This window comes from Schistocerca americana, chromosome 8 (genome assembly GCF_021461395.2).
Source record: "Schistocerca americana isolate TAMUIC-IGC-003095 chromosome 8, iqSchAmer2.1, whole genome shotgun sequence".
In the NCBI taxonomy this organism is placed as follows: Eukaryota; Metazoa; Arthropoda; class Insecta; order Orthoptera; family Acrididae; genus Schistocerca; species Schistocerca americana.
In genome coordinates, this window is record NC_060126.1 from 228,726,613 (window position 1) to 228,749,173 (window position 22,561).

Here is a 22,561-nt window from a genome sequence, read left to right on the forward strand (position 1 = left end):
GCTTCAAAGTCATCTTTGTTACCGTGGCCTTCGCTTGAGAAGCCCTGGGAGCGTATTCATGCCGACTTCGCAGGACCTTTTTTAGGTACTTACTGGCTACTCGTAATTGACGCCTACTCTAACTTTCCTTTCATTGTCCATTGCACATCACCTACCACCGCGGCAACCACAAATGCTCTAGCTCTCATTTCCCCCTTTGGAAGGCCTTCCCTCTACTCGTTACTGATAATGGTCCACAATTTGCCTCTTCCGAATTTGCGGATTTTTGTGCCCATCACAGCGTCATGCATGTCAAGGCCCCTCCGTTCCACCCAGAGTCAAACAGTGAAGCTGAACGAGTGGTCCGCACATTTAAGGCTCAGATGAGGGAACTCCTGACTTCTTCTGCTGGTGATGATGCGCTTCTCCAATTACTGGCTTCTTACCGTTTCACCCCCATGGGCGACCACAGCCCGGCTGAGCTCTTACATGGCCGACAGCCCCGCACACTACTTCATCTTCTGCGGCCTTCCACTTCATGGCCGCGGGTGCCTTCGCTTGGCCGGTTCACTGCCGGCGACCTAGTATGGGTACGGGGATATGGCAGGCGGCCCAAATGGAGTCCTGGCCGCATCTTACGACACCGTGGCCGACGCCTGTATGAAATCCACACGGACATGGGTGTTGCAGTACGTCCTTCGGACCAGCTTCGTCCTCGTGTGCCGGCAACGCCTGTTCCGAATGCCACTACACCACCTTCAGCTCTACCTGACACTTGGGATCTGGGCATCTCTCATTACTCACAAAACAGCCCTCTCACCATCATCTCGGTGCCAGCACAAGAATGGACGCCACCAGGAGACGTGCCCATGCAGGAACCGGATGACCATCATCTGTCGGAGCAACTCTACTCGCCTCCTTCTCCTACGGACACCGACACATCGCCCATGTCTCCTGTTATAACAACCGGACTTGCCGCAATGGGCAGATTGGTACACAGGGCCCCAGCAAATTCGACCCCTACGTCTCCTGTCATCTCGACCCATTATCATCGGGGACACTTCCGTCCATACGGGAAGCCTCCTCCTCGAGACTTTATGGCCACTCAAACAACACCTATGGACGTTAGCAATCTACAGGCCACCTCCAAGACCAGTGCAAAAAATTTAAAGGGGGGAAAAATGTAGTGACTCGCCGATCTTTCAAAGTGCCACCGCGCAGTTACGCGTGTCCTCTACATGCGGCGCTGTCTGCCAGCGATGCAGCAGCCGTGCCACCCAAGCGGCCAGCCAGCCAGCGGCCGCTAGACTTGGACTCAGTGCTGATTTAACTGTTACCGTGTACACATGTCTTACTTTGTCTACTTGCTCTGTGACTTGTATTGTGTCGTCTTTGAAATATATGTGTTCAACTTGACGTTACAACAGTATCCAATTTCTGCTCTGCATCTTATGAATCAATCACTGATTACAGTTTGAAAGTGGTATAGGACTGTCACATCCAGGAAAATTTCTTTGTTTACTAACTCTAGTAAATTTAAGTCTTAGTTCCATTTGGTCTGTGCTGAAAATGAATTAAAGGCAAACATGGTGACATTTTCCACAAATTCTACTAATTTCTGTAATTTCTGGTACCATATCCAACGAATGATTTCCAGAACAAATGTTGCCTTTCTCAGTAAGAATCCGTCAACATCTGTTTTCCTGATGTTTCAGACCTCACATGAAGCAATAGACCCTCCAAAAACATCCCACACTGTACACCATCTCGCCAAGGCCTGAATAGTTCGGCAAGACAAGTGAATAGCGTTAACTCTCAGCAGAAATATTTCTAACAGTAGTCTCAGCCTCATCCTGAATGCTTGTAAATCTCTGAACCAAGCCTCAATAAGAACAATTCACATACTGATCACATGTTAAAAAAGCTCTCAACTCAATATCAACAATTGACAGTCATTTCCCCTATTGGTGAAACACTATACATCTAGTCCAAAAAGCATCACAGTGACCGACAAGGCTGTTTGAAATGTTCTGTAATGTGTGCTTGCGTATTTGTTCCCCATAAAGCAATCTTCGAGTTTGCCATGTTACAGAAACTAACACAAGCTAGCATAAATATCTGGAATGGATACTGGTATCAACTGTGGTTGACACCCACACGAACCAAAGTAGTAATTCATGGCTCTATTCCAGCTCTTAGAGTAGATCATCCTGGCCTTAGAAAACAGAAAATAGCGCTCAGAAATTATAACAACATAAAAGAAAGCAAAAGATTCAAGCTAAGGAACACAGATGTTGGCTTTCTCTAAGGTTACATCGTGGGTACACTCTTATTAACACGTTATGTCAATGAAATCCAACTCCCTTTAGCCAATAACTGTGCTATTACTGTGAATGCCAATTACATAAATAGAATTTTCTATACAGATAGCGCAGCTAGTCTGAGGAGACACATGCAAAACTCTACTAAAAAAAGCAAAAAATTATTTTGAGAAAGCCAGTTCAAGAATTTAGTTAGCTAGTAAAAGTGCCATATATTTTAAATTGTCTGCAACAAATAAATTAATTGGTGGAGGAGGATATTGGTGTTTAACGTCCCGTCGACAACGAGGTCATTAGAGATGGAGCACAAGCTCGGATTAGAGAAGGATGGGAAAGGAATTCGGCCGTGCCCTTTCAAAGGAACCATCCCGGCATTTGCCTGGAGGGATGTAGGGAAATCACGGAAAACCTAAATCAGGATGGCCGGATGCGGGATTGAACCATTGTAAATTAATTGGTGTATACAAAGATATTCTTGTAACAACCTATTCAGAACCTACACTTTTGGATTTGTACGTATGTGATCAACTCTCATGGAAACAGCAAGCTGATTCAGTATGCAAAAAACTAACAGAGCCTTTATTTATTTGTACTAGGTCTACATCATAATACTCAAACATAAAGTAGTGTGTATTTAGCCAGATGTATTCCATTCTGTCATATGTTTCAGTATCATGGAACAGTATCTGCCAAATTGGTTAAAATGGGTCTTTATTTCACAGGAAGAGAATCACGAGATTTGTATGCAAGTCTATTCATTACCTTCAATGTTCTAAATATCTGTAGTATTGGGGGTGTGAAACAATTGTGATGGTGGAAGTAGCCACCTAACTAGTGTTAAACACGCAGGTCCATTATAACAGGCAAAGAGATTTTTCACATACATGGACATCGACAGACTTACACGGACAGTGAATGACGTGTATCAAAGAAGTAAAGTATCTAACTTACTCACAAAATTAATTGAAAATTCTGACTGCAGATGATTTTAAAGAGCAGCTCAAGCAATGGTTCACACTAAAGTTCCCTACACATTCAACCTGATACAAACAAATATGAATGCAAATATTCTGGTAAGTGCCATTGTGGGAGCTGTCCCATGAAAACGCGTGAATGGACCAGAGCCACTCATGGCGGCCCACGTTAGCTGTGTCCGATATCGGTCAGCACGCATACCTGCCAATAGGCAAAATTCTGGCAACGTGTGTCATGCACGGATGCAGGTTTAAAAAAAAAAGAGAGAGAGTAACAGCAAGGCAAACTGAGTTGCCGTATAGTACAGATGTGTTTTTTGAGAGTCTGTAACTCAATCTGTGGGCCACGGGATCAAGCTTAATACGAGTTCCCGCAGACACGTATGGAAGTTCGTTTGGCGCTCTCCATTTGTTTCTGCTTTCACTTCGTCATGTCCTCAAAATACATGGCACCTGTGACCACGAGAAGAAGGTTCGTTTTGTTCCAGATGCGCATCCAATGTTCTCTCATACTCACACAATTGGACGATGCACTATTCACCGAGGAGCGTACACCTTCTGGGATCAGTGTTCAAGTGGAAATGTTATGCAAACACAATTATTGCAATTACTGGTTAATGAACATTATGACCTAATTTAATTTTTGTCACTTTTTCATTTACTCATTTGGCAGAATTAATACATTTTCTGCAAGTGTACTTATGAATTTCCGTTACCACACCATCACCATAGCCCACATCCTGAACAATGTAGGCTCGCTGAACAATTGACATGTAATTGGAGACACACAAATGTTCCAGCTCCACCACAATAAGCAACATCAGAAGAATTTACTGTTTGTTTTGTGGACTGATAATACACAGTGGATTGAGATTAGGTGCATCACTTTCTGAATATTTTCAGTATACAAATAACACTACATATGTAGATATATTTAACACTGCCTATGCAGACTGCAAGTTACAGCCACAAAAGAATAAAAGAGAACACTAAAAAATGGTACATTTCTAGGTGTTAGATTGAAAATAAAATGGACTGAAATTTTTGTAACTCTTTCACTAGTAATGATGCTTCTTATAATCTTCCCCAATATTGTATGGTGATGATGATGATGATGTTTGGTTTGTGGGGCGCTCAACTGCGTGGTTATCAGCGCCCGTACAATTATCCAATCTTTGCTCAGTCCAATTTCGCCACTTTCCTGGATGATGATGAAATGATGAGGACAACACAAACACCCAGTCATCTCGAGGCAGGTGAAAATCCCTGACCCCGCCGGGAATCGAACCCGGGACCCCGGGCTCGGGAAGCGAGAACGCTACCGCGAGACCACGAGCGGCGGACCCAATATTGTAGTCTACCCACATTGAGTGCTTACACTATACAATCAACTGATGTTACTGAATGTATCACCAATGGCTTTTTAATTAGGCTATGCATCTGTGCATTCTTCCACCCTCCCCCCACCCCCCCTCCCCTTTTTCCTGCAAAGAAGTACTGGACGTCTTGAAAGACATGTCCTATCTGTTTACAAACATACATAATTTCATCACAATGGGACAATCTCTAGTCAAATCGATGGTCATCAACTTTTAGGTTTGGATGAGTGTTAAAACTTCCTGGATTTTACTCATTTAGACTTCAACTTGGGGAGCTACACAATGAATCTTATTTACAGGACCCTTTTACAGCTGGTATGACAACTGCTTACACGATTTGGGGATGCAGCTGTATGCCATTAATTTTTGACCAAGCGTATCAGAATATGCCGAGTACATATGATTTGTGCAATGACCATGAGGGTCACCACATCACAAAATTTTCACAGTTAACTGGTTAAGAAAATCATAATTCAGAAAGAGCAAAAAACATAAGGTGATTTTGTTTCGCAGAAAACATCAATAATGTGAAACTTAGTTCATATTTCTCTCACATGACATCCTAAAACTCATTGGTCACAGCAGTCAGATACACGTTGTGTTTCCTGACTACCAAAAGGCATTCGACTCAGTATTACACATGCTCTTATTACCAAAAGTACAATCATACGGGGTATCAATAAGATTTGTGACTGAGATGAGGATTTCTTGGTGGGGAGAAGACAGCATGTTATCTTGGAATCATCAACAAGGTGTTGGGAGTCTTGCTGTTCATGTTGTATATTAACAACCTTGCAGACAATATTAATAGTAATGTTGATCAAACAATGGAAACACCAGATAGGTATATCAACAATGTAGGAAAATACAGATAGCTACTAACCATCAAGAAGGCATGTCAAGTTGCAGACAGCCACAATTAAAAGAAAATTACAAGCTTTTAACCACAGCCTGCATCAGTAAAAAAGACACACATAAACACACCATTTACACACACGAGCAAGCATCTCGGGATGCTCGAGTTGGCAGTCATGTATACATGAGGTGTGCTTGCTTGTATGTGTGAATGACATGCGTTTCTTTTTTACTGGTGAAAGCTGTGGCCAAAAGCTTTATGTAAGTGTCTTAATTGTGCCTGTCTGCAACCTGACGTGTCTTCTTCACGGTTAATAACAATCTGTCTTGTCCTAAATTGTTAATAGTGACTTTAAATTTTATGCAGAGTACTCAGTTATCTAAACTGAAGTACTGTCTGAAAGAAACTGCATAAATATTCAGTCACATCCTAACACAACTTCAATATGGTGCAAAAATTGGCAGCTTGCTTCATGTATTCAGGAATGTAAAACTGTGCCTTTCACAAAAGAAGAAAATGAAGCATCCTATAACTACAATACCAATGATTCACTGCAGGAACTAATCAACTCATATAAATAACTGAGTGTAAAAACTAGTAGAGATATGAAATGGTAATATCATATAGACTCAATTGTAAGTAAAGCAGATTGCAGACAGATTCATTGGTGAAATATTATGGAAATGCTATCAGTCTACAAAGATTGAACACAACACACTTGGGCAATCCATCCTGAAATATTGATCAAATTTGTGGAACCAAGGACTAATGACACTAAATGGATACAAAGGAAGGCAGCAAGAATGATCACAAATTTGTCTGATCATAGGAGAGTGTCACAGAGATGCTGAAAGAACTGAACTGGTAAACACCTGATTGGTTAGTTGGTTTGTGGGAGGGGACCAAACAGCGAGGCCATTAGTCCCATAGAATTAGGGAAGGATGAGGAAGAAAGTCAGCCATGCACTTTCAAAGGACCCACCCCAGCATTTGCCTGAAGCGATTTAGGGAAATTACGGAAAACCTAAATCAGGATGGCCAGATCCGGGTTTGAGCCATCCTCCTCCTGAATGCGAGTCCTGAATGTGCTAACCACTGCGCCACCTTGCTCGGTGTTGACACAAAGTCATAGGCATACTTATCATGTGTAAGCCTGCTTAGGAAGTGACTGGAGGCAACTTTAAGTGATGAATGTGGGAATATACTTCCCCCTGTATCACTCCCATAGAGATTGCAAAGACAAGATTAGATTAAAATTCATGCACAATTAGGCTAATCATGGTGTGCACAGGTTTAAGTAGTCATTCTTCATGTGTTCTATACATGAATGGAATGGGAAAATGTCCTAATAATTGGTACAATGAGATGTAACCTCTGCCATGCACTACATAGTGATTTGCAGGCTACACATGTAGATGGAGAAAACACATTTCCACATTAATGTTCCTATCTAAAATGTTATCTAAAACGTCTGCTCTATACAAGTGCATAACAGGATTTTTGTAAACTCTCTGAACACATTAGTAAGGGAATTAACCATTACATTTCATTGTTACAGAAAAATCAACACAATGCAGTGATGGCAGCACTTCAAAATGCATTGTAATCTGACAACAAACCTGATGTTCAATTCTAGACAGCGCAAAAAGCTTGAGATTCATTACTTTGTGGATAAAACTCAAATACACAGTTTACTATTTTATATACATACTGACTCAGTGGTTCAGTGGGACAGTGGACAGTGCCAGACTACAGATCTACAGGTCTCAGGTTCAATCCCCATTCAGAAGCTCTAGGATTTTCAACCGTCACTTTCCACTTATTTCACCTCTGGCACTGTTTGTTAATGCAAAAAAAAAAAAAAAAATAAATAAAATAAAAAAAAAAAAAAAAAAAAAAATGTCAAATTTCCCAGTGGTTCAGAGTCCACGTTAAACTGTGAATCCCCCTAAAACTGGCTGGGTAACTGATGTTGAAGGGCAGAGGAAGGCACTTATCATAGGACCATGCCTAATATAGCACTATAGTGTTTAAAGTGACCTTCATAAATTCATTATTTACATCTATGTACATACTCTGCAAACCATCACAAAGAGCACAGCAGAAGGTATGACCTACTGTACCAGTTATTAGGATTTCTTCCCCTTCCTTTCACATAAGGAGTGCAGCAAGAACGACTGTCTGAATGCCTCTGTGCATGCTGTGGTTATTTTAACCTTTTCCTCAGAATCCCTGTATCAGCTATACATAGGAAGGTTGTAGCATAATCCTAGAGTCATCATTTAAAGCCAGTTCTTGCAACTTTGTTCATACACTTTGAGATAGTTTACACCTATCTTAAAGAGTCTGACACTTCAGTTTTTTCAGCATCACTGTAACACTCTTCCACGACTCAAACAAATCTGTGACCATTCATGCTGTCCTCCTCCGTATACATCCAATATCCCGTTAGTCCTATTGCTATGGGTCCCACACACTTGAGTAATCCTCTATAATGAGTCACACAAGCGATTTGTAAACAATGTCTTTTATAGACTGAATGCGTTTCTACAGTATTCTACCAATGAACCAAAATCTACCATGTGCTTTATCCACGACAGAGCATATGTGGTTATTCCATTTCATATCCCTGCAAGTGTTACGCCCAAATATTTGAGTTGGCCAATTGCAACTGTGACTCATTGATATTATAGTCATAGGATACTACGATTTTTTCGATTTGTATAGTGCACTATTTTACGATTCTAAATATTTAAAGCAAGTTGCCAATCTCTGCAGCAATTTGAAATCTTATCAAGATCTCAATGAATACTTATGCAGCTTCTTTGAGATAGTACTTCATTACAGATAACTGCATCATCGACAGAAAGTCTGGGGTTACTATTAATATTGTCTACAGGGTCATTAAGATAAAAAAATGTACAGCAATTGTCCCAACACACTTCTCTGGGATACACCCAAAGTTACTTCTACACATGACGATGACTCTCCATCCAATATAACCTGCTGCATCCTTCCCATCAAAAAGTTCTCAATACAGTCACAAATTTCACTTGATGCCCCACATGATCGAACTTCTAAAAATAAGCATAGGTGTGGTACTGAGTCAAATGCTTTGTGGAAATCAAGAGTTGCCGTATCTACCTGACTACTTTGATCCAAAGCTTTCAGTATGTCATGTGAAAAAATGTGTGAGCTGCATTCCATATGATCGATGTTTTCAGAATCCATGCTTGTTGGCATTGAGGTTGTCATTCTGTTCAAACTACCTCATTATGCTTGAGCTCAGAGTTCGCTCTAAGATTCTACAACAAAATGATGACAAGGATATTGGATGGTAGTTTTGTGGATCGCTTCTACTGCCCTTCTCGTAGACGGGTGTTACCTGCGGTTTCCTCCAACTAATGGGCACAGTTTTTTGTTCAGGGGATCTATAATAGATTACAGTTAGAAGAGAAACTGAGCCTAGGGATTCCATCAGGCCCCGGAGCTTTGTTCAATTTTAAAGATTTCAGTCGTTTCTCAACATCTCTGACACTAACACTGATTTCATTCATCTTTTCAGTGGTACAAGGATTAAATTGGGACATTCTCCTGGGTGTTCCTTTGTGAAAGAACATTTGAAAACTGAGTTACGCATTTTGGATTTTGCTTTGTAACCCTCAGTCTCTGTTCCTGACTCATTCGCTAGGGACTGAACACAAACTTTGGAGCCACTAACAGCCTTTACATACAACCAGAACTTCTTTGGGTTTTGTGAAAGATGATTTGACAATATTCTGCTATGGTAGTCACTAAAGGCTTCACACATTGCCCTCTTGACAGCATAATGTGTTTCACTCAGCTTTGAGGCATACCAAGATAGTCCATGCAGTTACGATGATGCTGTGTCCCAGATGGCACAATAGTTACCACATCTGCCTCGTAAGCAGTAGAACCCGGGCTCAAATACCGCTCTGGCACGCATTTTCACTCATCGCCGTTGATTCCACTTAATGTTGCGCAGCAGCTGATAGCAGTGATCCCCTTTCAATTTACACATAGTGTTTCACAGCTGTGGTAGCTGTATAGTGTCTGTCCTTTCGAACGAACAGACACTATGCATTCAAATAATTTATAAGCATGGCTGGGCAACAGATCCACTTTCTTCAGTATGAATGCACAAATACACCTGACCCCCTGTGGCAAGCTCTATGTAGCGAAGAGAACTATAATGGACAGTGACTGCAGATAGGTGGCGCTCGATGGGAGTGTGGAGCACCCGTAAGGCGTACCGAGACAGTTTGTGCAGTTGCGATAACACTGTGTCCTGGAGGGTGCAGTGGTTACTGCATCTGCCTAATAAGCAGAAGATCTCAGGTTTGAGTCCCAGTCTGGTACACATTTTCACTCATCGCCGCTGATTCTGCTTAATTTCCCACTGCAGCTGATAGCAGTGATCCTCCTTCAATTCACATACAAGAAAATTTTGTTCCACTGTAACTAGCAACAGCAGTTCACTGTCATATCTTTACAACCTCCACCAATTCAAATGATAAGGAAAACCAACAGTTGTGTAATAATAGCAGGTTGACTCTTCTTTGGACTTGGCATGTAAATCCAAGCAACAAATTAGGTTGGACTGTTGAGCACACATTACTTCATCCTGTTAACTTATTCTAACAATAACTTGTTCCACATGTTCAAACTTAATTAATAAAAATGAAAAGAATTCAAGAAAAAAAGGAAAGGAAATAAGCAAATTAATGTCAATGTTCAGTTAGGACGATGTGAAGAGCCCTTCAAGTAACTAGGTGAGAGAGAGTTACATAGCTCTAAACTAACTTTCCTGCCAACAATTAACCTCTGATTTTTTTTTTTTTTTTTTTTTTTTGTTAATATGGAAATTCATGTAAATCATTTACAGAGGATACCTAAACTATGTACTTTGCATCACTGTTACTTACAGCAAAGTGCTCTTGAGCTTTCATAGAACACTTATCACATATCCTGTAATGTCTGCCTTTACTGTACTTCAAACCATAGAATGATAGTGCTGAAGTACTTGGCCTGAAAAGGTTCTCCCGTTCCTCACACTCAAAATTGCAGCATGTGCTCCCATGGGAGCCCATTTCCACATCAATTATCTGTCCCTGCTTGTTATTCATGCTGGCACTATCTGTTGTTCCATTAACAGGAGCAGGTATTTCCTCCACTTCCATCATGAGGTTTGATGCATTATTACTACCATCGTCTGTAGCGGAATCCTGAAACAAAATGCATAAAATTAATACACCAGATAAATATTACACACCATGTGTAATTTGCAATACTGGTAGAGATTTCTTCCATGAAATTTTTACTAGCTAATTGTTACAAAAGTGGAAATAGATTTAACAAGTCATACTAGTGTCAACATGGCTTCTACATAATCACCTCTGAATAAGCAACTTATTAATAAAACCAGAAAACCAACTACAAATTAATTTTCTTTATTTTTCTTGTTTTAATACATAATCATGCGGAAATTTCTAGATGTTATATTTGTTCACTTTTCACAAAATATCATTGGTTGTATGATGAAAAAATGTTTGACATTACTCTAGAGAAACAATAAAAACTGAACCGACATATGCTCAAGAAATCTTCCACAATGGTTTTCTTGAATGAAATTTTATTGTTTCTCGCATCACATAACACTTTAATTACAGCTCAAGCTTTTTTCAATTGCTTACATCATCTTTGACAGGAAACTTACTTTTAAAAATGGTCCTGGATCTTCTTTCATGTCCAGTATGCACACAAATTTCACATGGTAACAATATTTTTCCCAGCCCCACGGAACTCAAGAAGATGATATATGTTTGGTTAAACCAACATTCTTGAAGTGAGGCTCTGATTGTGGAGGGCCTAACAGTTATACTGTTTCTGAATGCAGTGCTTGTAATACCATTTCACACAACAATGCCCATAATCCTACTGACTGATGAGCTCAGCTGAACAAATCAGCACAGAACTTTGTTCAACCATTTTCATTTGAACTTCACATATCTACCTGTTGACGCTCATTAAAATCAAAATTATTGCATCACGTAGGGAAAAAAAACTTACGAGTCCTGTAAGTTCACCGAACTGAGCCCGTATTGTAAACATTGTGTAGCCTGTGGTTGCTAAATCCAAACAGTGGCTCATTAATAGTCACAGCATACATAAATTCATTATCATGAGTGAATTCCCACCATTTTCATCACAAAATGAAAGTCAATGATGACGTACAACGTAAAAAAGGAGATGCGAGACCCATTCTCAATTGTTCTTTGCTTGTTACGGCCAAATAGAACAGTTATCTTCAGAAATTTCAGTTCGATGCGATTGAAATATAATTTACACTTAAAAGTGAAGAAAAAAAGCTATATAAGACCTACTAAAATCTTTAGGTTCAGCTACTTTTGTCATAAGAATAATTGCCAACTTATGGGATATTTAAACCTGCAAGTAAACACATTTTATACAATTTCATCCACTGATGTCTTATAGGATAATATTCATTATCATACAAAAGAAAGTAATTACAATTATGTGTCAGGCTAAGACACAGACATCTCACAGGCATCTCTCTAAGCATCTAGGAATATTCACCACAGCTTCACAGCACATTTATTCACTTATGATGTTTGTTATCAACACCACAGCTGAGTTTGATAAGAACAGAGATACTCACAATTACAGCACTAGAAAGAAAAATTACATGCATTATCCTTTAACAAACCAAACTTTGGCACGTAAGGGGTAAATATACGGCTATAGAACTCTCTGACAAAATACCCATGGAAATAAAATGTCTCACAGATAGCAGGCAACTCCTATACCACAAAGGATTTCTTGAATCCATACAATTAGCAAATGTTACAGTTGTGCATAATATAATAACTCTGCTTCCGCGCGCGCGCGGGTGTGTGTGTGTGTGTGTGTGTGTGTGTGTGTGTGTGTGTGTGTGTGTGTGGGTGGGCGTGCGCGCGCGAGAGCCGGCTCGTATTCAGCTCCTCCTAAATTTGCTACTGCTGAATATTGTTTGTACACAGTTCAGTTCCTTAGACATTTACCTAACAGCTTCATCGTAATTTCCCACCAATATGTCAGTAACATCACAACATCTTTCATCACAATGAGAGATTCAAATGGTTCAAATGGCTCTGAGCACTATGGGACTCAACTTCTGAGGTCATTAGTCCCCTAGAACTTAGAACTAGTTAAACCTAACTAACCTAAGGACATCACACACATCCATGCCCGAGGCAGGATTCGAACCTGCGACCGTAGCGGTCTCGCGGTTCCAGACTGCAGCGCCTAGAACCGCACGGCCACTTCAGCCGGCTCAAAATGAGAGGACTATAGCCATTTTCTGCTTCACAGTCATCATCAAGGACTGATCCCAAAAGGTCAAGTAACAACACTCATCATGAACTGAAGCCACTTTTAGCATTGACGGTAATGTTCACAAATGTTAGGTGTGAATTACTGAACATAACATGAACTTCAATGCAAGATGCTTTTAATAGTTTCCACAATGAAACTCTTGTCTCAAAATGTGTCAGAAAACCAAAAGATTCTGGTCATATGTAATCTAGACCAGCATCAAGACGCAATCAGTACCTTCACTGCACAATGACAATGGTGATGGTGATATCACTGATGACAGTGCCGGTACAGCAGATTTATTTCACCAACAAAGATGAAGTAAATATTCCAGAATTTGAATCTAGAACTACTGCCAACATGAGTAACTTAGAAGTAGATATCCTCACTGTAGCAAAGCAGCTTAAATCACTTAATAAAGGCAGGGCCTTTGTTCTAGACTGTATTCTAGTCAGGTTCCTTTCAGAGTATGCTGATACAATAGCTCCATACTTCGGAATCATATACAATCATTCGCTTGTTGAAAGATCTGTACCTAAAGACTGGGAAGTTGCACAGTCACACCAACACCAAAAAAAAAGAAATAGGGGTAACTGGATGAACTGCAGACCCATATCGCTAACGTCAATTTTCAGTAGGATATTGGAACATATATTATGTTTGAGCATTATGAATTACCTCCAAGTAAAGGATTTACTGAGAAATAGTCAGCAGGCATTCAGAAAATATCATTTTTGTGAAACACAACTAGCTCGTTATCACATGAAGTAATGAGTGCTTTTGACAGAGGATATGAAATTGATTCCATATTCTTAGATTTCCAAAAGGCTTTTGACACCTTTCCTCACAAATGACTTCTAATCAAATTGCATGCCTATGAAGTATCACCTCAGTTATGCAACTGGATTCACGAGTTCCTTTCAGAACGGTGGTAGTTCGAAGTAACTGATGGGAAGCCGTTGATTAAAATGGAAGTAATATCTGGCATTCCCCTAGAAAGTGTTACACGCCCTCTGTTGTTCCTGACCTACATAAGTGACACAGAAGACAATCTGCGCAGCACACATAGACTGTCTGCAGATGACGCAGTCACTTACCACCTTGTAAAGTTAACACATGATCAAAACCAACTGCAAAATTATTTAGACAAGATATATGTATGGTGTGAAAAGTGGTAATTAATTGACTTTAAATAATAAAAAGTGTGACGGCATTCATATGAGTACTAAAAAAATTCCACTAAATTTCCGTTGCACAATAAATTACACAAATCTCAAAGCTGTAAATTCAACTAAATACTTAGGGATTGTAATTATGAATTACTTAAATTGGAAAAATCACAGAGATCATGTTGTGAGGGAAGCTCATTTTTCACGCACACCATTAGAAAGTGGAACGACAGAGAAACAGCTTGAATCATCTGCCAAGCACTTAATTGTGAACTGCAGAGTAATCATGTAGATGTATACGTAAAGTCACTGTCCTACATACAGACTGTCTTCATTCAGATGCTTGAATTAAGTATTATTTTTTGCAGAAGTGAGTGCACTCAAAAGCATTATAATTCTCTTTGCAGCATTATATTCTGTCACATAGCCATCTAATCCACAGCATTTTTGAGAGAAAAACATCCCAGTGGTTTCTCACGCACCTTTCTTCCCAAGACTGTAGTCTTTAATCCTTTCTCTTTCGCTGATATTGAAAACACACTTTAAAGTGATCAGTTAACAATAAGAATAGTCTGGTGAGGCACAGGATCATCATGCAGCAGCATTTCAAGCATACAACCATTTTTAAGACCCCCCCCCCCCCCCCAAATACTTCCCAGCAAAACAACTTTCCTGTAGGCATAATTCTTTATGAGCAACCCACTGGCATTGAAAACACATGTGGCATGAACATTCACACTTTTTTCAGAATTGGTGAAGGGTGATGTGTGTTACTTCTTGCACTCTTACTGTGTTTCTGGATCTTATTTGAAAATCAACATATCATCAGTAATATTATTTACAAAAAAATGACTTATCTTCAAATTGCCCCAAACATCTGCCACACTTTTTCCTACTGTTATACTTCAGTTTCATGAAAGGTGTTTGGAGAAATCTTTTCAAAGATTTCCCTCATATGAAATTCTTTTACAGTGGTGAGAGTTGAATTTATTTTCCCATAATCTTGTAACTTCCTGTTCAGTTCTTGATGTTCACCTTCGATCAAATATCCACTCTGAATACTACTGAAAGTGGATCCTTGACAAACACACTCTCCATACCTCTGCTGAGATTTTGCAAACATGCAAACATTTCTCTACCGACACAGCAAAATCTGAAATACAGCTTCATAGTGCAGTTCTTCTAAAATTGTTCATTTGTCATTTTCAGAATGCACTATAAACATCTACTTCACAAACAAAAGATAAAAAAAGTACAAGTAACTGTGTTATGCTACTGATCAAAACTCTCAGAACACATCTAGAATGTTAACCTGTTGCTGCAAGATACATCCACACTGTAGGCAGACAGAATGCTGCACTGGCAATCCCATTACTTTTTTGTTGATGTTGTTTGCAGTCTGCAGATTGGTTTGATTGAGTTCTTCACAATAGTCTCTTCATCTCCACTGCAACCTACACTCTTTTGGACCTGTTTATTGTATTCATCTCTTTGTCTCCTCCAATCTTTTTTATCCCCCCCCCCCCCCACACACTTCCATCCATTACCAAACTGAAAAGAGCTTGATGCCTTATGATGTGTCATATCAAATGAACCCTCTCTTCTAGCCAAGTTGTGTCACAAACACTTAAATTCATATTCTGTCAATAAATTCCTCTTTTTTTGGAAATGGTTTTCTTCCTAACACGAGTGTCTACATTACATATTCTGATCAGTTCAGCTGTCATCTGTTATTCTGCTGCCCAACAGCCCTGTTACAGCCTCATTTCCTAATAAATTCCCATGATATTGCATGATTTATTCTGATTGAATTTCATTACCCTTGTTTTCCTTTAGTGATATTCGTATCATAACTTCTTTTCAAGACACAATCAATTTTGTTAAACTAATCTTCCTAGTCCTTTGCCATCTCTACCAGAATTAAAATGTAAACAGCAAACCTCAATGTCTTTATTTCTTCTTCCTGAACATTAATTCCTTTCCCAAATTTCTTTTTCTCAATGTACAGACTGAGTAAGATGGGAAGGAGGGGAGGCCTACAAACCTGTCTCACCCCTTCTCAACTAATGCTTCCCTTTCAATACTTCAATTCATATAACTATAGTCTGGTTTTTGTAGAAGTTGTAGATAACCTTCCACTTACTGTATTTCATCCTTATTACTTTCAGAATTTGAAATATTATATTCTGGCCCACATCTTCAAAACCTTTCACTAACATTTTGTCTTTCTTCAGTCTATCTTCTAAGATAGGTTGTAGGTTCAGTACTGCTATGTGTGGTTCTACATTTCTCCAGAAACCAAACTGACCTTCCCCAACATCAGCTGCTACTAGATTCTCATTCTTCCGTATATAATCCTCATCAGTATTCTGCAACCATCACATACTGAAGTAAAGGCTCAATAATATTCACTCTTGCCTTGTTTTGATTTATGTTTCTTACAACATGGCACATGAGCTGATGGGTACTTCTTTCTTACCTTCCTAATCTGCACACCAGCATTATGATAGCCGATGTCACTAGTCGTTATTCTCATTATGTAACTAACACATGTTATCCTATACTGAATAATCTGACAAGTACACTTGCATGGGCTCCTTTTCATCACAGTTTTGGTAAGCTCAGCCTGTGGTAAGGAAATAACCTTACAGGTTGGTTTATAGAGAACTTATGGGAATGATGAGTGAAATAAGGGCTACTGGAGGGCTTCTTAAGATTCTTTGGTTTTTGTTCTGTTGCACCCCTGTCCCCTTTCATGCTTCTCTCACTGTTACAGACAGAGATCCCACAGCAAATTACTAACTGAATCATTGAAACCGTTCATATTTTTTCACCTTAGTTTTTATCCAATCCCTGCAGTACTGTGTTAACAGTCATACCCATCTAATTATTGTTGTACATGTACATGTTGTTACTATTAAATTATGCCAAGTGTCAAAGACACTTTTCATTTTTCTGTTAGTTTCTTACACCAAGTATAACTACACATGCCAAATGCATTGAGTAAAATGAAGTGTTAATTACTGAGAAGCACACACAAACTAAAATTAGGAATTAATATTATTCCCCAGAACGACAATCTCATCTGATGCTTTTTAGTCCCTGTTTGAGTTTTCCTGAATCTCGTAATATCTAGCTTCTACCAGTATTCTTAAGACGGACTCTTGTGTAAACTGAAAGCTCCAGGAGAGGAAGAAATAACACGTGAAAGCTGTAACTAAGAGTAAAGGGTCTGTTTGAAGCTACAATAATGCTCATAAACAAATGTGTTGATACTGCAAAGATACTGAACATCTCGAAAGAACTCCAAAGTGATACTATTGTTCAAAAAGTGTGATAGAAAATTTCTACAGACATTGTCCTTTCAGTTCTCTAAGTCATTTAAGTCCTAACCAACTGACAGAACAACTGGACTTCCAACAACCAGTCAAAGAAGCATTATTTTCCAAAAGTTTCCCAACTGTTGATCATATTCAGCCAGTTAGAATGTTACCTGAAAAATATATGGAATATGACATCAATATTCAGTCCTTAGAAATGCCAGCATCAATCAGAAGTACATAAAGCCTTGAATCATATTTACACATAAGCAATGATGACAATAAGATGTAAGGAGGTAATCATGGAATATGTATTCAAAGGCTTGAACTGAGATAATAGAAGGGTCAAAACTGACAACCAGTACCTGAGCTGCTTCAGATTTGTTGTCACTGTGCATACAGGGTGAGTCAGGAGAAAAGGTACATACATGCTTTGAGACGTGATAGTATTAGTGATTCTGAACAAAAAACTTCATATAGACATATGCCCTACTAAGGATGGCTTCCGAGATAGAACAAGTTTAATATCACTTTTGTACGTTTTTATTTAATAACTCAAAAACCGCAGACTCCAAAGAAAACATGTCTCAGTACATAATTAAACTAAATTAAATTTACTACAAAAACGGTCCTATTTATTTTTTTGTCTAGGACTAACAGTTTGCGGGTGTGCTGTAGCTTAGGTACCTTTGAAGGCCAGTTTGAGGTAGTTTTCTGACTTGTTAGACCACAAGCGTCATGTATCAATATGTTGGTCACAACTTCCTCTATATTACTGTGCTACATTGTAAACAATGACAATCAATAATACAGAAAATAAATAGAAATGTACATTAAAAGTGTTCTATCTTGGAAATCATTCAGAATAGGGCATATGTCCACATCAGGTTTTTTGTTCAGAATCAGAAATGCTATTACCTGTCGAAACACGTACCTTTCCTCCTGACTCACCCTGTATAACTGAATATACCTGGTACACATAAGTTGGGCAGTGTTCAAAATTTTTCAGTTCATCCTGACCAACAAATGTGTATAAATGAATCTAAAAACAAAAGTATGCAATTTTTACATTCTGTTAGTAACAACTTTGGATCTTGAAACATCAGCTCTCACAACAGCGAGTGTTTGTAAACTGTATAGTGCACTAAGGACAACAGAGAGGCAAACACTGGGAATCAGCCACAGTGACAACTGGGATGAGATTATCAGAAGAAATACATAGATAGCACAACACTGAGACAGTTACTGGGCTGAAATAGCAATGAGCTAAGCTGACCACATAGTGGACACCATGGGTGAAGCCATACATGGTTCAATTGAGGGGACAAAAGAAGCATTCGAAGACCCTGTAAGATCGAGCTATTGTAGCTCATGTGCCCATCCAAAGACAGCTGGGAAACCACAGACAGAGGTGGGCAACATATGGGTAGTCTTGCAGCTGGGGCTGTACCATATGCAACTGTACTCTCTGACTGAGCACTTGAAGGCAGGGGTGGCCTAGCAGCTCATATATCTGCAGAACATGTGGAAAAAAAGCCGTGTGGCAAGTAGCCTAGACTAACTGCACCTGCCCATGAGTGCAATGATGGGAAGGCGCGGGCACCCTTGCCCTATGGGGCAGCATTGGAACAGCCCACCATAAGATACTGCTTAATGGTATCATGAAGATGGCAGGAACATAGTGATACCTGATGGCAAAGAGCCAAGTGAAATGGAAAAATATGAGGAGCAGCCTACATTCAGCAGTGGATGGACGATGTCTGAAGAAGATGATGAAGGATAAGGTATTAATGACAATCAGTTTCAACCTGACATTAGCACAAATTACTTTAACTGCGTGTGTGTGTGTGTGTGTGTGTGTGTGTGTGTGTGTGTGAGCGCGTGCGAGCGCGCTCGCCCCCTTCACTATCCATGTATTTTATTTAGGCTATAACTATCCCAGAAATTAATGGTAATATAAAGTATGAAATTGGTTCAAGAATAAATGCTGTTATCTCGCTGTTCCCTTGTAAAATTGTTTTACCTTTACTTACTAAAAAAAGTTATTCATGAATTTACCGTTGCTGTGCAAAGCGACCTGTATACACTACACGGAGCTGTAAATCCAAGATGGAGACTGCTTGAGTCTCTCCTGTAGGCCTACCACAACGAAGAACAGCAACGCTCCAAGCGGGAAAAATTTGAAGCTTACTGTGGTGAACCTTTCTTTCAAGTTTGTAAAAAATTAAATTTATGAGCATTGTGAATGTCATCTTGATTTTTCGCCACCTGAGAGACTAACGAGCCACGTGTAAGTGTAGTGGTTTTTTCTACAATAGCCCCATGTTATGGGAGTATTGTTTAAATTTAAAAGCTAGTCTTACTGCTGACTGCTAGGGCTCCATTTAAGACTTAGTCCAATGCGGCGAGTGGAAAACTCGATACTGAAACTGAAGGCTCATACTGTCTGAATTAGCAACCATAAAATATTGCTTGGGCGTACGTTAAATAGAAAACATTGCGTGCCGGTAATCGGCTCTCCAAATGTGCTGTTAAGTGCGACTAATGCCAAATGATACATCTTATGTAGCGATACTGCCGGTTAATTTCACGTTGACGACAGTATAGCCAATGCACGGCCGTTAGGCGCAAATCCCTTGACGTTTAGCTACGACTAGAATCATTCATCTGTGATGATTACTCAGCACCTCGGCGTGCGAACACGGTCAGTCAGCAGTCCATTAATTAGCTTTATGAAACATACGATAAATATATGAGCACTAACCAATTACGACCAAAAAATGAGATGCATAAGATCTTACGCAAATCAAAAATTATTACAAGCGGCTGAGAACTGTCATAGAACAAAAAAAAAAAAAGTTTACTCTGTAAGTGGGCCAGCACTGAAAGAGCTGATTCGAAAGAGAGCTATGAAATTCACGTGGTTGGTTGCACAATTACGAACTGCTCTATGACACTTCGATTAGTGTCAGCTCAATAAAACAGAAACTCAGAGCTGATGTGGAACAAACGCAGACGAAACACCACTGCACACCGCTTATCCTACAATTTTGTGGCTCTCACCAGACAAGACTATTCACAGACTATTTCCCTAAACCATAACGAAAAATAATGGATGACTAAAACACAGTGTACAACGCGTAAAAGAGTTCACCATAGACAGCAATATCGAACCAAAAGGTAAATTTTCGCCTCACAGTTAGGAAATCGACAAGAAAAAAAATCTACAGAGTATACACCTGTCTCAAAAAATAATTAAATAAACGTCTCAAAAAAATAAAGAAACGCTGCCACAAAAGTAGTGATCGACGTCTCATACGAAGAAAAATAAGCAAAGTGCTTCAAACAACAAACGACCTTGGCTCAAATACGTGTGAATTATGGTGTAAAAGATTTGGTCGTTTCGGTAACGGATAGCAACTTAATTGTTAAAAAACAATTGGGAAAGTATTGCTCTTGTCAATTCCTCCACTACCATAATATTTTTATATTTACTAAGGATCACACACAAAAGTTTCATGAGAAAATGTAGGGGGAGTGAGGCTAGTGTTGGCATGGGGAAAGAGTAGACACAGAAATATTTTAATGAAACAATCTTCGAAATATTTGTATCTTCATACTGATATTTTCTTGCGGTGTATAAACAGTTACAAAAGATATAGCGCCACCCTGCTATTGTTGCAAGCAAGAGAAGTTAAAATGCCATTTCAATGCCCTTGCCTTCAGTTTTTGTGGTAAACAATTTTCGAGAATAGTCCAAAAGGTTAGTACTGAAATAATATAAGTTGTGGTTTATTTCTTGTATAATGGTCCATCTAAATAAAATACATTCGCTAACATTTGGTTTCACATATAAAATGACCCCTTGGTACAAGGGTGAGAGCAGTGTCCACTCTTTCCCAGTCCTGAACTGGCACACTGGCCAACTTTCGATTTCCTAATTATACTTTTATAAATTAATTTCCGTAAGTTATCCACATTGTAAGAGGGTGAGTGCATATATCCGAAAAGCTGGCAGGCCTTATATTGACGAAGAAAAAATTCAGAGCGGTAGAAGGGGACAATTCGGCGAAATTCAGAGAAATTTTGGCTAAGAACAGTCTACGCTGCAGAAACGCGTCAACACAACTAAAAATTACGCAGCTGTAAGCATTCACAGTCTTCCAGGTGAGTTTCCAAACACTTAGGCTATCATATAATAATTCTATTATTTCTAGGCTATCATATATAAACGAATTCTCTTAGACAAATAACGTTTATAGTGGAATAGTTCCAAAAATACTATTCTATTCAGTATATTGTCTCTGACTACGTCACATAAATTTTTTTCAGATCCGTGTGATGGAAATGATTCTGGAAATTCAGACGTAGAAGAAATCCAGCCATTTTATGTGGCAGAAACCACATACAAAGTTCGCACGGTTTTCACAAATTCTCCGTCGGAATCATTATCTCAGTACTTCAGGAAGGCCTCGAAATTTCCTCGTGGACTCACATCCGAGGGCTATTCGGAAAGTAAAGTCCGATCGGTCGCGAAGTGGAAATCGATGTGAAAATCAAAAACGTTTTATGTGAAACAGTTAAGCTACTCTTTCCAGCTATTTCTGTGCGTAGTCGCTGCTCTCACTTAGACATCTGTCATAGTCTTGTACCAACTTTACAATAATTTTTCCTACAATTTTCTACGCAGGTTGACAGCTCGTTGCCTGTGCCAAAATGTGTTCATAGCCAGCGGATCATGTGAGCAAAAATGAAAGTCGAGGGGAGCCGTTTACGGGCTATATTGTGGCTGATCAAATACTTCCCATCGGATTCGCTACAGGAGCATCTTCACTGGCCCTGCAGAACGCAGCCGAGAATTGTGAAGAAGGAAACGCGTGACAATTATGAGGACTCTCACCAGGCCCTCATACTTGACGGGAGACAATATTTTCTAGGCATCTTTACGTGCTCACTGTGCTCTCGAAAAGGAAAAGAGCGACGGGCATACTAGAGACAATGCCCAATACAACTGTGCAAGGTTTCATCAGATTTTCCCCGTGGTTTCCATTTCGCACGTGATCGGACCTTACTTTCCGAATAGCCCTCGTACAAACAAGAACGTTAACCGGCGTGCAAGTACGCTAAAAATGCACAAAAAGAAAGAGTATATATATATATATCTGTGT

At 39.5% G+C, this 22,561-nt stretch overlaps 1 protein-coding gene across 1 annotated transcript in view; it reads right to left on the bottom strand.

Moving 5' to 3' along the window:
- Positions 1 to 19,496, bottom strand: part of LOC124625777 (histone-lysine N-methyltransferase SETDB1-like) — a 284,740-nt gene extending 265,244 nt beyond the window's left edge. Inside the window, exons 1-2 of the mRNA XM_047149218.1 lie at positions 19,452 to 19,496; positions 10,456 to 10,755 (exon numbers count right to left, since the gene is read on the bottom strand). Coding sequence (XP_047005174.1) covers positions 10,456 to 10,713 — 258 coding nt within the window. The 5' untranslated portion in view covers positions 10,714 to 10,755; positions 19,452 to 19,496. The remainder of the gene's footprint in view (positions 1 to 10,455; positions 10,756 to 19,451) is intronic.
- Positions 19,497 to 22,561: the final 3,065 nt, after the last annotated feature.